Raw genomic sequence first — 21,036 nt, forward strand, 5'->3', positions numbered from 1 at the left:
AACATGGAACAGCCCACCCCAAGGTCATTCATTCCACTCCAGTGCTTTTTTCAGATCTGTCATAGTTGGGCACAAAGTAACCTACAGGTTATCTGTCCTGCAGGTGTTACACTGGCAACCAGCTGCACATTTTTACCCAACTGTAAATCTGAGATTGCTCAAGGCAGCTTACCTGTTAGAGAAAAAAAGAGTGGGATGCTTCATATTTGCTGTGGATAAGGGTGTGCATAGGGTTAGTTACTGAGCAGCAGCCAGCTGTCAGAAGCCAGCACTTTAACTTCTGGTGCTGTATACTGTCTCATACAAGGAAGGCTGGTGGGTCTGAAGGGGAGACAGGGCAAGAACATGGCCCTGAGAAGAAGAATACTTTCCGTAATTTTCATCAGATATGGGAAAATAGGGAGAGGATTGCAAGCTGAAAATCCATCCACATCTTTTCTGGTTTATTTCCCTCTGTATAAAATAAAGATTTGTCCTATGTTCTATAAACGTAGTCCTATGTTTATAAACATATAAACAAGTCCTATGCTGTATAAAGATGTATTCCAATATTTGCTGAGCCAGCTTTATTCCCCTTCCAGGATTTGTGGCTTTCCTCATTTCCTGCAGTAATTCTTCCTTACACCTCTGACAAACCTTTCTCCATGCTCACTGTCAGTACTGCTGGGGTTCAGTAAGTAACCCCAGAAAAGAGCAAGTTTGGCTCCTCTCCAGTTCTTACTGTACAAAAGCAGAAAGACTTGTCATTCTCTTCCCTGACACTTCAATGCATTCATTTACATCACTAGCTGCATGAGAATCAGAAGGCAGAACATAAATCTCCAGAACAGGTAGAGAATGGAGAAGTGGTCTGAAAATATTCAAAATAATCCAGTCTTCAAACTCACAGAGCAGTTCTCAGCTGAAATTAATTGTTCTTCACACAAAATGTTAATAATGGTAAGAGTTGGGAGCACTGAAGCAGATCTGCTGCCTGTCAGTTCTTAATGACTGGTGATTTTATGGTTTTCTTACTCATTTCTGTAGTCCTCCTTCATTTCTCCAGTTATCAGCATGAATGTATTACACGCACAATGCTGAGACAACTGCAATCCCATTTTTAAGGCAGTCTGCTCCTGTGGTTTTCAGATGTAAAAAAGGGTAGGAAGATTGCAGAGTTTCTCTCTAATTAAGCAGGTCTGCATTCATCTTCTGTCTAAGCAGAAGGAAGCCTGTTTCTCTCTCAGTCTGCCTAGAACTTTCCCAGTAGAGACTGATTGTATTCACTGTGGTGTCACATGCAAACCTCTCAGGAGAACTTTTTGGCTTAAAAGAAAGCACTAGCCACAGTACATCAGGAGCCATCTCTACATTTTGCTGCTGGTATAATTGCTTGTTGTTCTAGGGTTATATTCCATTAGCAACTAGTAATCTGCTGTACACGCTTTGAGGCAGGTTTCATTATCACTGCTTCACAAATGGAAAAATATGAAGACTTGGCACAGGCAAATATTTGAAAACACTGGTGTCTGACGTTAAAGGCTTTGGGATTTGACATCAGGGACCCAATATAGCTTTTGTTTGCCTCACCTTTCTGCTGTCGTATCTCAGACTGTCTTCTATTCACAAATTGTGACACGCATTGTCTGATAAGCCATCACCAAAATGTCAGTTACAAATGGCCACTAGTTTCCTTTTGCACGTGCTCCTGAAGAAGTTAAGACTGAAGTCCCAGAAGAGTTGGAAGGGGGGCAATTGAGGAAGAGAGGTTGGAGTATCTATAGCTAAAACCTCCAGAAAAATCCATGGAAACTTAGTGCATCTAATTTGCATGAGCCTAAACCTGAGCACTGGAATCTGGGAAAGCCTCTGCAAAGGAAAAAAGAAACAGGCTCGAGCCACAAAAATATATTGAGAGCTAAAAAATCAACGGGGGAATATTCAGCACTAGGAATCGATAACAGACCTTGTGCTGCTTCTTTCGATCACTTCTTTGGGCAAAGATACAAGCACTGATGTGAGGCTCTTGGAAATCTGTTACTCTCTTCCCTACGTCCACAGCACCAGGTGATTCTTCCCCTCAGCACCATCACAGGATGGAATCTCTGAAGGAAAACCAGACCTCACCTGAGCTAGAGAGCAGCACATCACGCTGAGAGCAGAGCAGGTGGAGTCCACAGGTATCCAGCCCAGAGCTGAGCACCAGCTGCAACACGTGATGGGCAGCTAGGGATCTTTGGGAGAGAGCTTCAAACGGCAACACCATGGCAACCTGGAAGCAAGAGCACAGTGGTGGAATGAGCCAAAATGTTTCCAAGTCCACAGTGACCTCACAGCTGCATTCCTTCCGCTCACCTTTAATTCTCAGGCCTTGCCTGCACTATCAGAGCTACGAAGAGGCTTTCTTCTGTGCTTACGTGCAGTTCAGCACAGTAGGTTTTTACCTTCAGATTGAATAAGCATGGTAGCTGTGATTGAATAATGATTATGTATTACTACTGATACAGCTGTGCCTTTTGTTACATAAACCTACTAGTAAAAAACTGCGTGTTCTCTGGGACAAAGAATAAAGTGCATCACTCCTGCTGTTTAACTTTGTATACTACAGAAAGATGGCTAAATTAAAATAGACCAATTAGTTGTTTCTTTATACCTACAAAAATACCAAAATTAACATAAAAAATAAATCAGACAGACACTGCCCCAGATTTACATTTTGAGCTTTTCTTTGTCAGATGAATCCAATTCAGCTCATCTTGGCAAACAGAAAGACATAGAGTTGTATGTACTGAATGTCTGCAATCTAAAGGAAAACAAACAACTCTGAGCTCTGGATTTCCCTATGAAAAGAAACATACTGCTTCAAAAGGCACGTGCTTTACACCAGAAAGTTTTGTGGTGCTTCACACACTGCAGGTAATGAATTGTCTAGGTGCAGATCAGACAAGCACGATTGCATTGGCCTCAAATTTGTGCATGGTTCTCCTGGGTGTAAAGACACACAGTGCTATTGCCAGCAGCAAGCTTTATGTCTGCGCTGAACGCAAAATGAATTCATCACTCCTGGTCGCTTTAAATGAAATGCTACTCCCCCCATAAACACATAACAGGGTTTATAATATCATGATAAATGAAGTTATAAATTTACTTAAATCATAAGAAAGTGTACCAATTAGGAATAAAAGCTCTTTTTCTTTAGGTTCATCTAGCTCAAGCTCTCCTGATACTAACCAAATGCTCGCAGCAGCCAGTAAGGAAGCATGTTTTTGTAGCAGCTCTGATAGTCCCCAGGGTTTAGCTGCCTGGGCTCCAGGCCAGTCTTGATATTGCAGCTGTCTAACACTGAAAAGCCTCAGCAACTGCCTGGTTCCCTGAGCTTGGGAGCCAGGCACTCAGCTTTGGCCTCTGAGGCTTTCCTGTGCCCAGCCTCGTATATCACTGATTCTGGCTGTTATCCTAACCTGCTGACTTGACTTTCCTACTTGGCCTGGTCCCTACGGGCTCATGGCTGACCCTGGTTACTGCTGCTGGACCTGCTCTGCCTTCCTTGGGAAACATCTGACTGCACCCTGCCTTGCCGTTATTCTCCTGCCGTGCCATTTCCCCCCGGAGCATCCAGCCCTTGCTGTGCCATGTTCTGTATGGACCCACTTCTGAGAAACACTGAGGAGCTGTAACAAGACACAAGGTATTTCCTGACTGTGCCAAGTGCCCAGCATCTTTAACAAGTAACTGTGGTCTTCAGGTATCTTCCAGGAGCAAGCCTGGTGTACGCTAACTGCTCTCAGTCATCAGCCAAACTTGTTGTTCAGGAAGAACGTAAGATATCTCCATCTCTCTGAATCAATCCTAACTGAAACCGAACTCTGTCAGATCAAACATGCCACGTGGTGCTGCACAAGAGCTAAAAAAGGTGAGTTACCACAGTTACCAACGAACATGGGTACATACAAGTCCTGTACGTTTCAGTGCGCGTTCCTACACAGAGGGAAAGATGAGCTAATTCAAGTTACCTTCTTCTGGGTTAAAGTATATAGACTTTTTTTCCCCAACACAGGCAGTTAGTGTAGCTAAGGTAGACAGTACATGGAGCAAAGTTAGGTGCAAGTTGTGTTGCACACTGACTCACAGTCATCTATCTTCAGCTTATCAGAATTTCCCTCTTGTTCCTTTCTGCAGCAATTTCTTCAACCTGCATATTTCATAGCCAGATCTTTTGTGGCTCAGAGCAATCACTACATCAATACTGATGACACAAAAGACTCAGTTGATGCATTCAAGTTCGAGTGAAAAATACCTTGAGTATTTGTACCTAAACCTAAAGACTGAAACATTGCAGGTCACTTAAACGTGATCAGTTTATTCATTTATTTTACCTCGGTGTCACTGCCATTAGGGCAGCATTTTTCATCACTTTCAACAGTTTGCCAGTAAAATCCACTTGGCACTGCAAACATCTTCTCCACTGCCTGAAACACATGAAAGGCAGCTCTTACCTGTGTGTCATTGTGATCCCTCAAATCAAGAGCCAGGAAAAAATCAGTATGGCTAGTTTTATGGCTGGAGAATATATAAGAATGTACATTAATGGATGAGAGTTATTAGCCAAGTCCTGTTACCCTATAATTTGCTTTCTTGCATCAGTATCACCAGCTGTAATTATATCCCAAGAACATGAATTTGCAGCTGCTTCTTGAGAGGCTGAGCCTTCCTAGGGTCCAAAACTGTGGCCCTGCAGTGTGGGCATTGCCCACTAACGTGAACAGGAGCTGCGTGTAAAAAGCACTGCAGGATCAGGCTCAGCAGCTTGAGGCCTTGATTCTCCATGATCACGCTGGGAATCCAGCAGAGAAGAGCTTTGTAAAGCAAATGCTCTAATAGACAAACCAAACTGAAGGACAAGGAAAGAACTGCATTGTTTTCTATATGGCTGTAACCAAAACAGGACACATTTTTCTGTGTTCATGTCAGCCCTAATAGCACGTATGTGCGAGTCTTATCGTGTCATTTAGTCCTGAATAGGCAAAAGGCTCTGGCATTTAGGTCACAGCACTAAAGAAATGTGGCATTTCCCAATCTCAGCACCTTATTTTGTTTCTCATCCATTTTCTGGGCAGCCAAGCAAGCAACCTGTACAAGTGCAAATTTAAGGATGTTTAAGGATATGTCACTCACGAGAATTTGCTGTGACTGTAATGCCTCATAAGCAAGGCCATAGCCCAGAAAGGAGCACAGCTTCTGGAAGACAAGTTTGTCAAGTTCTGGTTTGGGAAAAAGTGATATTCATAGCTATGCTTCTCTTGAGGCATTCCAGAAATACAGATGCATTTCCACAGAGCACCGTGTCTCTGCACCGGGCACAATTCATCCCAAAACTGAGAAAAATGTCCCTTTGGAGGCATGAGGCTTGGGAGGCGCAAAACAAAAAGTAGTGGAACTATTCCAAGTCTCTGCTTTGATTTTCAACAGCCACAAACCTGTCTCCCCATGTAGTTTCAGTCACGTGCTGCAAAACCTTTTAGAAAGAAAAAAAATTCTATTTCAACATGGTTTCAATAAGACTATGAACAGAAAATGGACCAATTGCATGAAGTGTCCATTCTGGAGGATGAGCTACTTACGATGCTGTCATTGCAAGAAAGATATTGAGGCCCTGGAACGTGTTCAAAGAAGGGCAACAAAGCTGGTGAAGGGTCTGGAACACAGGCCATATGAGGAAAGGCTGAAGGAGCTGGGAATGTTCAGCCTGGAGAAGAGGAGGCTCAGGGGAGACCTCATTGCTCTCTATAACTTCCTGAAGGGAGGTTGTAGTGAGCTGGGGGTCGGCCTCTTCTCTCGTGTCATCAGTGATAGGAGCAGAGGGAATGGCTTCAAGCTACGGCAGGGGAGATTCAGGCTGGACATGAGGAAGTATTACTTTTCAGAAAGGGTGGTCAGGCACTGGAATGGATGCACAGGGAGGTGGTGGAATCACCGAGCCTGGGGGTGTTCAAGGAAAAGCTGGATGTTGTGTTGAGGGACATGGTTTAGTGGGAGCTATTGGGAATAGGTGAACGGTTGGACTGGGTGATCTTTTAGGTCTTTTCCAACCTTGGTGATTCTATGATTCTATGATTCTATGATTTACTTGTGGCTTTTTTGAGGGTTTTTTTTCCTTGTACTGCTTGGCAAAGAAATTAAGTGCTTCATCCTACAAATGTTTAAAAACAACTGGGAAATGAAATGAATTTGGATAACATTAAAATCCCTCGGTCACCTGCCCTTCTGCTTCAGCAGACTTTTGAGTTTCCTCCTTCCTTTACTTGCTGTGCTTCATATTTCCCTAAAAGTAGAACTGTGAATTTCATTTTTCGCCTGATTTCAGTCACCACAACTACACAAAAATGAACATTTTGACATCTCTCAACAATTTGCTCATTTCATCCTGCAATTCATTGTCCATCAGCCTTGATATTACCCTTGGTCACTGTGGAAAATAACAGAAGAAAACCGCTGGTTTCAGGATATGGAAGATCTTCCCTTGTTCCAATACTCGATGCCAGCTCCTGTGTGCAATGCTGGCATTGTGCAGTCAGCACAGAGGGAAGAAACAAGCCTTTCAAACCACATACGTAGCAAGACTCCAGTCTTTACTTATTCAAGCTGTTCCTTGAGCATGCTTTAAGACTATAAACTTCCAAGAAAGAAAAGATAAGGGCTATATGTGGTCAAAGCAACTCCAGCCAATATTTCCATGGAGATCTTCATAATAACCACCCAGACAGAGAGGATACAAGCTGTGAACCCTAAGGTAAAGCTGACCTTTAGAGAGTTTCAAAGTGCAAGCTGTGGATCAGCTGCGATGCAAGGCAAGCATGCTGTAGAATGGCTGGCCTCCCACCCCATCAGAGCAGGGACGTGGCCACACGCATTAGGGAATCGATCCCACAGGAGATTGTTCCTATGATCTGTCAGACTCTGTTTTCTAGCAGCCAACCTGAATGAGATTTCACAAAGCAGTAGAAAATGAAGCTTGAAAAGTCTCAGATCTCCCAGAAAATCCTTTTTTTTTGCCCCGTGGGTAGGGAAACATGCATAGATGACTGCAGTGTGAAAGCCCCTGTTTTGTCTAGTCTCACAGAAATGTAATGTAAGTGGAGAGTAATTCCTGAGATCACCTTCCTATGCAATGCAAGGAAGAAAACAGCTTTCCCATGCATGTAGCAGAGAATTGCATCGAGTCAGAGCTTGTCTCAATATTCTAAGAACTATTTGATGCATAATGCACAAGTGATCCTTCCTCCAATGACCTTACTCCTCCCAAAATAATTTTGGTGATTTTGACACTATTCAGCTCTAAGCTACTTTCATCTTTGGTGCTACTTTCAATACTGCACAAAGAGAGACAGGGCAGTAGAACTACATCAGTTTCACCTCAGGGCCAGTTTCTCTCTTTTATGCCTCCAACAATATTACAGGAGCTGTAGAGCTTCAGTGCAAACACAGCAGTTCAGAAAGTCTCCCCCAGTCTAGCTGATGTGTCATCTGAGTGCTGAGCTGTCTCTCTTCCCGTGCACAGTGCAGAACAGTAAAGAAGCAGCCCAGCTTCAACACCAACCCAGAAAGGCCTCTTCTGTAAGACTCTGCAAAACGTTCAAACAGTCTTAGGTCTCACAGTATACACCAGGGAGAAAAGTTACCCTACACTCAGCCAGTAACAGCTACAGGAGCCGCTGGGATACTTTGACCTAGGTTTTGACATGCTTCAAAGGCCCAAATCACTTTGCCATCACCACCTCCAAATGTAATAAATGAAGTTTCTTACAGCACTGATACCCTCTCCATACGTATTGCTGCTATCAGAAGGAGCAGGAATGGAAGGGCCTGTCTGCAACCTCCCATTATGGGTATTCATTTTTGTCAGAAGGTATCCTTCTCTGGGGGGAGGAGGGACAATTTCTGATTTCTCCTACCTTAAAACAGTAGAAAGAGAATCAATTTGCAACACACCTCAGATTGAACAGATATCGTTCTTCAAAGAGCATTAAAAAGAAACCCAGAGCCACTGCTTTCTTTCAGACAACATTACCAGGATGAAGCCAGACAGTTATGGGAAGGAAATCCACAGCAAAACAGTGAGCAGAAAGAAGAATAAGCACATTTCAGAGAAGACCGGAGCTGTGTACAGCAAAAGCATGAATCTTTAATTGTCATACACAAGTACGACCAAATCTAATGTCTCTTCTTCTTGCTTACAGTGTATTCTGTTCTCATTTCTGAGAACAAATAAATAGCTTTTGCTGTCAGATGATCTAAGAGAGTCTTTCAAGTTGCAATGAGTTTTCTAGACTGTTTCCCAGCCACAGCAGGAAAACAGGAACTGTAGGAAGAATTTATGTACTCCACCATCTCATCTCCTTGCACACAAAGAGCTTTCCAATACGAAGACTTGCTCAGCTGCCCTGACTGAGGCAGCACCCAAAGCCCTCTCAGAACAATGCTGCATCCTCCACTACCTCCAAAGTCAGACTGTGAATCCTGTACATCTCCTTTCAGCTCCACCAACCACAGCAGCAGACAAAGCACTAGCAGTCCCAATCTAGCAAAGGCCTCAGCACTAACACACAGGCAAGGCTTACTTTGATGTGATGCTCTACATCATACACTTGAGTGAGACTGCATTATCCTATTGTACCAAGAGAGTGGTGAGGTGCTGGAACAGCTGCCTAGAAAGGCTGTGGATGCCCCGTCCATCCCTGGAGGTGTTCAAGGCCAGGTTGGATGGGGCCTTGGGCAGCTGGTCTGGTATGAAATGTGGAGGCTGGTGGCCCTGCATGTGGCAGGGGGGTTGGAGCTTGATGATCCTTGAGGTCCCTTCCAACCCAAGCCATTCTACAATTCAATGATCCTCAAACCTTCTGCTCTCTCCACTGTCTTGAATCCAAATGCATCAGTGCAGTATTCCTTGTGCAACCCAGCTTAACACAAAGTTTATTTTTCTTCACACCTTTCCTTTCCCATTCCGCATGCTCACTTCAGATTGCTCCAGATCCAGTGCAGGAAACAGTCAAGAACAGCAGGAATGTGCCAGGCAGCAGAAAGGCTGAGGACAGAGAGGGCTAATTAAGGAACTTGTCACTGAAAACGTGCAGTGCTGGTGACTGCATTGCAGACAGTGTGAAGATGCATTCCACTTCCTCTTACCTCCCTTTTGAATAAACAAAGATGTCTTAAACACAGAAAAGGATGAGACTCATTTCCAGCTCTTCTGCCCATCACACACAGTAGTAATGGCTAAGCACATTAGTTTGATGGTTCTTTTAAACTGCTGTCCTCTGCAATAATTGACAATGGCCACAATTTAAATGTGAGCTTCCAAATTTCAGGAAAAGTGAACAACTACAATGGTTTATTCTTCCCCAAGCTATGTCTTCCATGCTATATCAACTCTGAGAGACATCAGTGTAGCCCTTCCTCCATCCAAAAGGTGAAGGCTTTCTACTTACAAATACCAATGACAAACTATCAGGGCTCAGCTAGCAGCAGGATGTCAACTTCCCCACTTCTGCCTCGTGAAGCCTCTGAGATACAGCTGTGTAGCTCGGGATTCAATTATATAAATGCATATAGAAGAGGCCCCAGGATGCCTCACCCACAGGTGACTCATCTCCACATGGACTCATCAGCCAAATGACGTGCGAAATGTACGTAAGTGCTCTCACCAAAGCTATCGAGATGACTTTATCAGGCTGCACAGCAGATTCAAGGTGCTTTAGACAAAAGCCGGACCCTTACGCCAACTCAGGTCAAGATGAGACACAAGCAAAGTTTGGAAAACAAAGGACAAGATGAACAGATCTGTTTTACCACTTCACCCTGGATGAGCTGTAGGTCATAGGGGCCAATGCATGCCACGATGCAAGTCTCAACACCCCAGTGACTCTTTCATTTGGGCAAACAGATGTGGTGGTGCTGTTCTGGGTCCTTTGCCTCCCTCATGCACCTGTCCAGCACTCTAACACTCTGTTCAGCAGCTCTGTGATCAAGTCCTTGAAGCCTTGGCATCAGGCTCAGCAGCCACGATGCTCAGCACAGAAACAATATCACAGTATCCAAACTGTACAGCTCAGGGTCTTCTTGTCAGGCTCAGTGTAAAATACAAAATAAGAGCTGTACATTTCCTACAGGATGTATTGTATGGAGAGGAGCAGAAGGAAATGTGACAGGTGAAAGTAATCCTTTCTATGTCTTTTTTTCCCCTCCAGCTTCTCCTCTAGAAGGTTCTGGAACCAGGGGAAAGGTTTAGTTTGGAAAAGGCATCCTCATTTCTAGGCAAAAGTAAAGAACCCAGAAAGTTTCTTTGCATGACCTGGCTTATTCTGTTGAGGCATCTCAGTTTGTCAGATTGTTTTCCACTCTTGCTTTGAATGTTGCACAAGCATTGTTTCTGCTGCATCTCCTGGGAGATTTGTTGCTGGCGCTGAAGTTTCACATCGAGCAGCTTTCCTCTTTCCATGCAATTTAGAGAGCTGGAACATCCCAGACAAGGATTTAACCTGAGTGCCTGAACTGGAAAGGTCACCTTGTGCACGCTGTCACCATCAGTGGATCTGGAATACTGTTTTGAAATGCCCTTCACTTTGTCTTCAAAGACTAACACACCCATGCCCACATTAGGTGCCATAAATGCACAAAGGAACAAGCGATGAACCCATGCCATAGCATGAAGTGATTTGTAATCTCATCAACCACGTAGCAGAACAACGTTGCTGTTTCAGTCTTGCGTGGATCTACACGTAGAGATCTTCTGGTAACACACAGGTGCCACCTACTTGCCAGCCAGCAGGAAAATCCCCTAAGTTTGCATCTGTGTTATAGAAATACCATATGAAAGAGCTGCTGCACATTTTGGAAGCCCTCACCCACACATCAAACTTCCTGTTAGTTCAGCCTCTGCCACGTAAAGATTTTCACAGCATGGAGTTGCAACATCAAGGCAAATTTGGTGTCCTGGATCCAGTTCTGGAATTCTTATCCATGCTTATCCAAAACTGCTTAAAATAATAATAATAATAATAATAATAATAACAACAACAACAACAACAACAACAACAACAGAGTTTTGCTTCAGTGAAAAGCAAAGAGGGAACTTTGTGTAGACCTGCCTTTAACTGGCACTACTGTCTAAAAAAGAAGATGAAACAACCCTTGTGCTGGAAGTCAGGAGGGAAACTAACTAAAGGAGCACATAGGAAACGAATCCCCAGGAAGTACAACAAAAGCATTTCTCTGGAGCTTAGATACACACATATACATATACATGCATATATATGCTGCTGGGGGGAGTTAGGGCTGCACCCTGGGCAAGAGTCCCAGGGTCCAGAACACTGTGAAGAGTACAACAGAACCTAGCACACAGTATTGAAACAAATGAGAAGAGGCACACGAGCACCAGTGCTGGCCATGCATCTCCTGTGTCCCCAAGGTTAAGGTTTGCATTCTAAGGCTTAACAAGAAGTATCTCTATGTCATTTTGGCACAGTTCTCCTTTTGCTGACAAGGAATGTCACAGTTAACGTCATCTATGAGGATGATGTCATTTCCTAACCTGGGGTTTTCATGCTCTGTGAGTTTACTCTCCATATCTAAAGTCAATTACTGCAGGTTGATAGGCTGTATATCCTGTATTAATAAGAAAGCCTGAAAGAAAGACAGCAAGAAAGAAAGCAACTTGTTCCAAGTTCAGAACGGACTGAAGAGAAAACACTAGAACAATTGGCTAAGAGCAAGACCTTGGCTTACAGTCCAACAAAGTGCTTAAATGTAATTACAATTACTGCTACCAATTGCTTGTAAAGCCACACACAGTTAGTCAGTACACAAGCAGACAGCAGTTCTACCTGGTGTTCCTCTTCCCTCCTCCCTTACCCATTTGTTTCCTCCTCTCCTCAGGACTTGTGCTTCACATGAAGCAAGCTGGGCGTTCACTGCTTGCTTTTCCAACAGCCAGTACTGAGTGCTTGATCAATTCAGGTTTGTATACATCACCCCACAATAAATAAAGAAAAATGAAAACCTATAATCACAGGCCTTGAACAAAGTCTTCAAAGCAATGAAGTTAAAAATACGATCCTGAATTTTCAGTACAGAACTCACACTGGTGGTATTTTAATGAGGCTGGGGAACATTCTCAGTTGGTAGCACTTTGTGAAGCTTCAGGGCAGACATCAGGGTTAGCTGCTGCCTGCTGACAATCCGGCTCATTGCGCCTTGCTCAGAGAAGGCAGCCTTCCTATTTAACTGCAAGACATCTATTAAGCAGCTGTGATACAGAGTGGTCACAGTGTAACACCACTCTGGAAACCCGGGTGGCACTGAGCGTTTGAGCATAGAAAGAGAACGTGGCCTTTAAATTGACTTCCACTTTCAATGGCATCAAGGCAAAGATCCACCTCCAGAAAGTGCCAGCTATCTCACTGTTCAACTCCTAATGATTTATAATTCCCCTAATAGGGGATTTGCATAAAAGCCCAGTTTTCAATGATGCTTTACAAGTATACAGCAGATTTATCTTTTACAAGAACGTCAGCTTGCTTTATTGCACTTGCCTGTACTTGAAAGCTACAGTGACTGCAAATCAACAATATTAAGCCTCCTCTCCCTTCACAGAAGTGGGATAAACCTTTAGGCAAATTGCTAAGTGCACTGCTAAGCTCCTAAGCTTTATGGCATTGATTCTCACATTGTAATAGCAATCTCAATCAGGTTGGGGGATTACTGGAAAGTTGTTGTGCTACATTATTTTCAGAACTAAACTTCGTTGTGAACCAGAATTGCAGTCTTTACCATTACCTAGTATCTCCTAGTATCTTACCTGTATCTCCTGATTTTTTCAGGATTTAGGAACACTAGGAAAAAATCATGAACTCAATGCTGATGATGTCATGGGCAAGTAGAACAATTCCTCAAAAGGCATAGAAATCAGGTAGTGTTCACAGATTCCTTGAAAACCTAGTGCAAATATTTGAACTATGTAGGATAGAGCCCTAACAGCAGCGTTTGATATCTAGTGAGGAATTAGCTCCTCCAATTAGCACAAAGCACATGAATCACTGGAAGGGTTCACTCCTTTGAATGCCTCTTATGGAGCACTTGCTAAGCTGACAGAAGTGAAAAGTTGATCATTCTACTTCTGAATAGCATGAGGTGGTGAATGTTCTTCCAGGCACTTCTAGGCAAGCGATTTTAACCACTTGATCTCAGGCAGTGCTGTCTGCTTGTAATCTCATACACATCCGTGCAAAAAATCAACACTGCTTACAAGCATTTACTTTCAAAGAGATTTCAGCCCTCAGCTAAACCAAACCAAAGTATCTGTAATGCAGGAGGATGAATTCTACTGGACACAGGAAGGAAAAAAAATATCAAGTCCAAGCATTTGTATACAGTACCTGAGGATCAGGATTAACAGTAGGGATGTAACTGAGCAGGGCAGAGGGAATTTCAGGAAGAAGTGGATATAGGTGGCTTTGGAAGCAACTGCACAGTTCTGCTCTCCACCAGGTAACATCTGGAAGCCATATAAGGGATAGAAATTCAGAAATCCTCTGGTAAAAAATGGACATTTCTTGGAGATCTTCTTTAGTCTGCAAAGAATCACCAATTAAAATGCATCAGTGATGGCAGCAGAGGCTTCTTGCTCTGTGCTGCACCATATACCTGCAGCAGCTCTTTCTACCTGCAAGGATCCCAACCTCGTGCATTTACCACACAACTGCATTTCAATGCCTCCAAACCCAAATCCTCGTTTAACTTGTAGCCTCCCAAACCATCACAACCTCCATCCCTACACCCAGACCTTCTAAAGTTGGCCCCTTACCCACAGAAAATGCACTCCTCCCCCAGTTCTGCTGCAAAACTATAGAAGTTTCCACTTCCAGGTCCAGAATCAGAACTGAAGGCCTAACACTGCTTGGGTTTCTGACACTGGTGATGGAGCTTGAGAGCAAATGCTGTCCACACCAGTCAGTCATGCCTGCACAGAAAGGCTCCCCCCTCAATCTGGGGACGTGCTCCCATACAGACTTGTCTCTAAGACCCCTCTGGTGAAGGGCAGAGAATGGTTAGCAGCACTGCTAATCAGAGTCCTTGATACACTCAGACTGCTCAGCTACAAAACTCCATCATAGATGACGATGGGAGAGTTCATAGTAAGACACTGGTACAAAATAACAGGCTTGTGACATCTGTCAGCCCACCAGTATTATTCTGAATCACTTTATATACCATATTGAAGAGGGAGAAAATGTCATAAACAGGACTATAAAGCAGTCAAACACAACAAAACATTGATTTGCAAAGGGTTTCATAAGGATAAAAACTAAAAATCCTGAAATTAATAAATATTTTCAAGATTGATAATAGCATTAATATTGAAAACTGCGCGGCTTTGTTACATTCTTCCATCATTTAACCTCCCCTCTAAGCCCTTTGTTCTTGCAAGTTGGTTCCTAATTAGAACAAAATTTGTGACCTCAATGAGGCCCAGTCAGAAATGAACAGAAGCAGCAATTATGCAAAGCATTTTTTCTACCTCATCTATTACAGCAGCCAGAAAGGAGAGCTCAGGCAGTGAAGGTCTGCAAAAAAGCCCCCAGATCCAGCAATGGAGATCATGAGCTCTTCCAAACCACCAGAGCCATCAAACGATCCACGTGTGCAGAGCAGCACCATGTGTTAATGTGCCTCATTGGGAATGCTGAGCAGATTCTTAGAAAGCATTCTCTGTACAAATCCAATTCCCATCACACGTGCCTGTAAACACAACTCAATGTGCATGCAGAAATCACAAGAGGCGAGTGCATAAGCATTTGTTCTAACAACCCAAGAAACCAAAAACACGCAGGAATATTCTAATGTGCCTCATTGTCATCAGTTGTTTGGAAGGAAGACTAAATAAATAAAAACAAGGCAAACAAACACACCATCCAGAATGATGTATGCTGAATAAAACCTTGCAGAAACCCTCGATAAAGGAATGGATGCCATTGTAACCGAATAAGCCAAAAGCTGATCTTTAGACAACTTTTTCCTCTGAGAAACCAGTAGTAAATTCAGCATCGTGTGAAAGATGCACTCAGGATGTTCAGCCACATCAGGCTTAGGCATTATCAGTGAGGAAAGCTGCAGAAAGTGAAACCTTGCCCTCTCAATACAATCAGCTCCTCAGGCTTGTAGACCAGCAACCCAGTGTCTGCTGTAAAAATCACATTCACGTTGCATTCTGAAGAAAATCTATGGACAACTGTCATTTTGCTGCTGTCAGCGAGATACAGAGACACAAAGTTGGACACTTCTTTCCTAGTTTCTGCATCTAATGTGTTGTGTGCAGTCTGTGAGTGCCCATCTTCAGCACCGAATATGGACTCTGCACATTGCAAACATTAGAACATCAATTTGTCATAATGCTATCAGTTAAAATTGACACTACTTGACGTGTCTTCATCATAATGAGAAAACAACGGGAACCTTCCAGCATTCTTTTAGTCAGCAGATGTATCAAGAATGCTTAGGAACAGTTATTTTTCCTGACTATTCATATTTTGAAGGTAAAGCAAGTAACTGGTTCTCACTGTGCCGTAAGAGACAACAAGAACCAGTAAGTGTCACAACAGAAGAATTTTGTTAGCCAGTTCAACCATTAAAACATTCTACATTAACTCTACAGCACAGGACTGAAGACCTGTGTGAGGAAAGTAAAGCCTGCCATGTTTCTCTCCAATAACAGCTCATGGGGAGACAGAACGAGCTGCTGTTGTTTTCTGTTTGTCTCTGCTGTGGCTGACATTTCTGAAGGACTTCTGTTGTTCCTATCAACTTAAATCTCTGTTGGGGAAAGAGCAGCAGCTTTACAAATGCCTCAAGAAAGCAAAACTGACAAAAGCCATTGTTATCACAATGACATCCAGTAGAGCTTCTAATGAGAGAAAACCTCCGTTACACACTCTTGCTTCGAGCAACACCATTGGAATGAGCGGCATGTTCACCTCTCCCCCATACCAGCTGAACTCAACAGCACTGTCCATGGCTGTAAACAGGGCAGTAAAACAGCATTTACAATTTATACAAGGACCGGAAACTCAAATGGCTCATTCTGCCAACCAGTGATACAACCCTGCCCAGCTCCAACCAAACCCTCAGTGCAACCTGAGCTTGCAGCTTCAGGTCGTTCAATTTCTTGACACTGGATACATTGAGCACACTCTGTGCTCAACAACTCTGATGCCTTGGCCAACTCCCCTCTTGAAATTAGAGAGCAAGAAGGCAAACAGACTGAAGGCAGGTCAGTCTCTGTTCCTCCACTTTCTCTGTTTCACAGAATGCTGCTTGAACTCAGTCACCTTCGACAGCAACCAACATCAAGCCCTTGCCCAGTCCAGCAGGGTGCTCTCTCTCATCAGCCCTGGGGTTTTTGCCAAGAGATGGATGAACAATGACAGAAAAGTTGCTTATTGTTTTGGGGTTGGTTTTTTTCCAGTAGTATTTTAATCACGACATTCGTTGGCAGCATCAATCATTTACTTGTGTGACACTGGAGCCGCAGCTGTCATACTTTATGATACATCATGGGAAATTCAATCTGTACTGCTCACAGGCAGACAGTTGCAAGCAAAGAATGCTTGCTGCAGCTGAACAAGGAAAGCTTAAGCATGTTTTTAAAACATGTTCATACCTCTTCTTCCACTTAAGAATTATGTTGGGTAGGAATAGAAAACCCAGCCCCAGTTTGCCAAAGTTACAAGGGTTGCTTTTGAATGAGCTGGGAGATGCTTGCATACCCAACAAAGCACATGGCAAGCATCTCAGGTAAGTCTATTCAATAACAGGAACATTATTCATGCAAGTGACTTGTGGGAGATCACAGGTATGCAAAGATCACTGTTCACCCAATGCACCTGGCATATCATCCATCAATACAACATAGGTGTAGGTGTCTGCACCAGGCAGGATTAGCAAGGCCACAGCAGGTCTCAGGGCAGTACCTAACAAGCAGTATTTAAAAGAGGAAAACAAAACAGTTGCATCAAGATGCTCAGAGAATCTTCTTGTCCAAATCAGGTGTCAAGAAACAGAACCAACAAATTATGGCCCAGAGTTGCTATATCATATCTTCCCTGTTTTCAGGACACAAGCTCATATGGTGCCTTATTTTACAACGTGTCACATACACAGGCTAGATTTCAGCTTGTGCTAGACCTTTCAGCTTGTTTCGTTGTGCAAGACAGACACTGTAGTCTAGCAGGACAGAAGGAACAGGATCTCAGGTCCTTTCTCTGGGTCCTGTCTCTTGGGAGTTTGAATAGCAAGACAGTATTCCCTCTCATAATTCACATTCTTCACGTGGTTAAAAAAATAACAGCACAAAACATAATATATGTCAAAGATAGGTCTCCTCTGGACCCAGGCAAATCTCTGCACCATGAGGTTACAGCCACCAAAAAACACATTAACAGTTAATGAGCAGCAGAAACAAAAGACTGCTATACAGAGTTGGTTTCTCATCTGCACAACATAACCGAGGGCAGCTTGAGCTGGCAATTAGCTGCAAGCAGTCCTTCAGTTCCCACAGTACTGGACTTCATTCTAATTTAGAGCAGCACTTACACTTTTCTATCCTGGCCACTGAGATTTGAGCTTAAATTGGCATACCCAAGCCTGGTTCTTAGTGAAAGGTAGTGGTAACACCCTATGGCAGTTCTGCACAACTTGCACATTTAAATGCTCCTTACTTTAATCTTCTTTAACCTTTCTTTAATCAGCATCAAGTCCTGGGTTGGAGATTCATCTGTTGGCATTACACAAGCAGACAGGGCCAATCCGTCCTCTTGCCAGGTCTGCTGTAGACATACTGCCTGAAATGGAGCCTTGGGTCCACCTTTCATTTTCACAGGAGGTACCTGTAAATCCATTAGAACAGAATTTCATTTTTACAGATGGCTGTACTTAGAGGCTGAAGATAACCCCCTTATCTTGCTCTGTTGCTTTTAAGTAGAGCCACATAACGTATAATAATCCGGGGAGCACTCTCACTTGATTAGTGGATTAGGCTGAGGTTTAGCCAATAGGAAAATCAATAACAACAAATTAAATAGGAATAACATGTAGGCTTTGGTAAGTCAGAGGATTTATTTTGTCAGCAAGGACTCCCATAACTTGCACACTCTAACTTCCACCAGTTTCACTACGTGAAAGGAAGAACCTACATTTCCTCCCAGGTGAAGCAAGAACTGAGAACAGAGTTCCTGTCAACACTGCCCATTCATGTCACAGCGGTGCTGTGTGCTGCCTTTATTAACTGTAATGAGATAATACAAACTTAATTCAAGAAAATCAATGCTAATTGATTACATCATTCTGAGGAGCTAGTACAGGCTTTAGAATAAGACTTCATCGCTCATATAAGTGATTACTAATGGTCAAAGCCTTATCAGTCCCAATCCAGTGAAACCACATCGTAGATGGACTTGAGGCAATTCCTTTTTGATGGATTTTCTCACCTGTACTCCTCTGTGAGAGGCATTCTATCTACCAATATACATATCTATCCCCTTGTTTTAGACCCAAAAGGGACCTCTGCCAATCCCACCATCTTCTAAAGATACCAGTTTAGCACCAAAGACAAGGCTTCAGGAGAATAGATAACTGATTGGCTCATAACGCTGCCTAAAGTAGAGCAGAATACATCAGAAACTGGGCTGAAAAAGAGACAGAAAAGATGAATGAGACAGCCTGGGGAGGCATCATAGTGCTGCAAAGCATCCCAAGACCTGGGTAGCAGGAGAAAGAGTGCAAAGAAGTATGTGAACATTACACACGGGCAATCAAAGCAGCCTAGCAAGAGAAGCAGCCACGTGAGACAAAGACCCCTCACCCACATCATGTGCTACATGAAGTCTGCATTAAAGGACTGCAATTCTTCACCAGGGTTCTGGTGAACACAGAAAGCACTTGAGCCTTGTCATGGTTTATACCATTGCTATGATCTCTAGATGAATTAACAGCTTTGTATTTACTGCATATATAAAACAAAGCTACTTACAGTGAGATGAGTGCCTTTAAAAATATGTTCTTAGCACAGGGCAGGAGTGCATTTTCAAAGTGCTGTATGGGTCAGTGGCATCACCCATAATAGCACTACCAAGTCCTTGACTGCTTTCAACAGTGGTTTTGCAAAGGAACTTCCATAGTAATTCTGCTACTGGGGAATGCTTATGATTGGAAGACTATGTTCTCCACTGTTAGAAATCAACATATCTTCAAGAAAATCAATACAGATATGTTGATTTACACATGCCAGGAAACCAGCAAGACAGTGGGATTACACAGATGCAGGTAAGAATTGGGTCTAAAATGCTTGAACTTCTCTTTCAATGAAGAAAAGCAGATTCTTTCTCACTGCTATCCAACAGCTGTTTGGGAACCTCAGGATATGCTACAATCCTATGAAATCAATTTGTGGCTTTTATCCCAGTTTGTATGAGGCACAAAGTCCATCACAACATTTGACCCTACAGTCCCAGCAAGCAACACTGAGCCCTGGAGGCTGAGATACCCTTTCATGCTTGGAGAGAGCTGCTGCAAATCAGAGCTCAGGATTTTTATGTGGGAGTAAAGGGAAGAAAGCTCACACTTCAGCTGCTCATGAGCTAACTATTTTCTGAATGGAAGATTCAGACTCTGGGGCTGCTCAAGTGGCAATTTTCATTAGTACTGAACTAACATTACAGAATGTTAGCAAAGTTCTAATGGAAGCTTGAACATCATTAACAATTAATAGTGTTTAAGTGGAGTTTAAGTGACTTAAAAGCCATGCGCATGCTGTCCACTCAGGGTGAAATTTACCTTGAGTGCATGAATTGATACATCAGTGTCTTTAAGCAGGGAAAAGAATGAGGCCAACAACCAAGGAGGGGTGGGGGAAGGAAAAGAAAAAGGTTTGTTTTATTTCTTCCCCTAGAAGAAAAGAGTAACAACAGATTAATAGAAGTGAGGAAAAGGGGTTTTCTTTGGAAGAGAAAAAGGTGTGAACCCAAGGACAATTAAGATGAAGCAGACCATGCTTACTTACAGCTCCCTTCACTTTCAGAAAGGATCTGTTCTTAACAGAAGTTGTGAGAAAAGCAAAAGAAATGACTGTTTGGATGAGGACAATAACTCGTCCTCTGCTTTCACTGGTTGCTTCTGATTATTTTTAATTTAGCTCACCACTATAAAAAAAAAGAAACAAAAAATGAAAACATTTCTTTTTAATTTTACTTTTGGCACCATGCTCTTTGTAAAATACAGGTGTGATCCAGCTGGAACTTGATTTACTTATTTTAGGGCAAGTTAGGACATCACCTCCCCTTTGCTGAGCTGTTCTGCAGCTGTTGGAAAAAGGTAACTTCAAGAACCTTTTCACTGGAGGGAAAAGCACGTCCTTTGTCACGCAGAAGCTTCTGTTGTGCACTGTCACTGCATGTACTCACCAGGGACAGAAGCCATGTCACGAGGGCATGGTAGAAGGCAGCTGCTCTCGGTGCAGTGCTATGTGTGCCCCCACTGCTCTCATCTGTGGGTACCCGGCCACAGCTCCACAGCCAAACTGTCAGCAGCAGCTCTTCGTCTCTCACACTGTCTGGTCCAGGCAACCTGTCAACAACTGGCAGATAAGAGATTTCCTGTAAAAAATAAAAATAAAAAAAAAAAGAAAATGAATTTAATTTGGATTACTGGAACTGTATTCATTATCCCAGATGAATTAAACGCGTTGTCAGCACAGGAGAGGGGCAATTAATATCTAGTGAGTATTTATTAGGGAGGAAGCAGAAGCCATAGAAGGTGGGTCATTATATCAGGGACACTTTCTGGAATACCCCAGATTTTCTTGGAGAGCTGTTACCTTCATTTAGTCTCATACTGCTGCTTAAATGGAAGACCAGGTGGTCACAGCTGAATGTAGTTTGATCAAATTTATTTTACATTCTTTAAGATTCAGCATTAATTTTTTTTTTAATCAGTGAAACACTTTCAAAACAA

The 21,036-nt window shown here is 43.0% G+C and overlaps 1 protein-coding gene across 14 annotated transcripts in view; it reads right to left on the bottom strand.

The window, feature by feature from the left end:
- The window catches only part of DNAAF8 (dynein axonemal assembly factor 8), an 85,689-nt gene that overhangs the window by 38,787 nt on the left and 25,866 nt on the right, over positions 1-21,036 (bottom strand). For all 14 annotated transcript variants that reach the window (XM_048961943.1, XM_048961940.1, XM_048961942.1 and 11 more), the window contains 4 exons: positions 20,487-20,678; positions 17,748-17,915; positions 13,410-13,604; positions 2,107-2,251 (listed from right to left, as the gene is read on the bottom strand). In XM_048961943.1, the coding sequence (XP_048817900.1) occupies positions 2,107-2,251; positions 13,410-13,604; positions 17,748-17,915; positions 20,487-20,678 (700 nt within the window). The remainder of the gene's footprint in view (positions 1-2,106; positions 2,252-13,409; positions 13,605-17,747; positions 17,916-20,486; positions 20,679-21,036) is intronic.

The sequence above is a fragment of the Lagopus muta genome, chromosome 15 (genome assembly GCF_023343835.1).
Source record: "Lagopus muta isolate bLagMut1 chromosome 15, bLagMut1 primary, whole genome shotgun sequence".
In the NCBI taxonomy this organism is placed as follows: Eukaryota; Metazoa; Chordata; class Aves; order Galliformes; family Phasianidae; genus Lagopus; species Lagopus muta.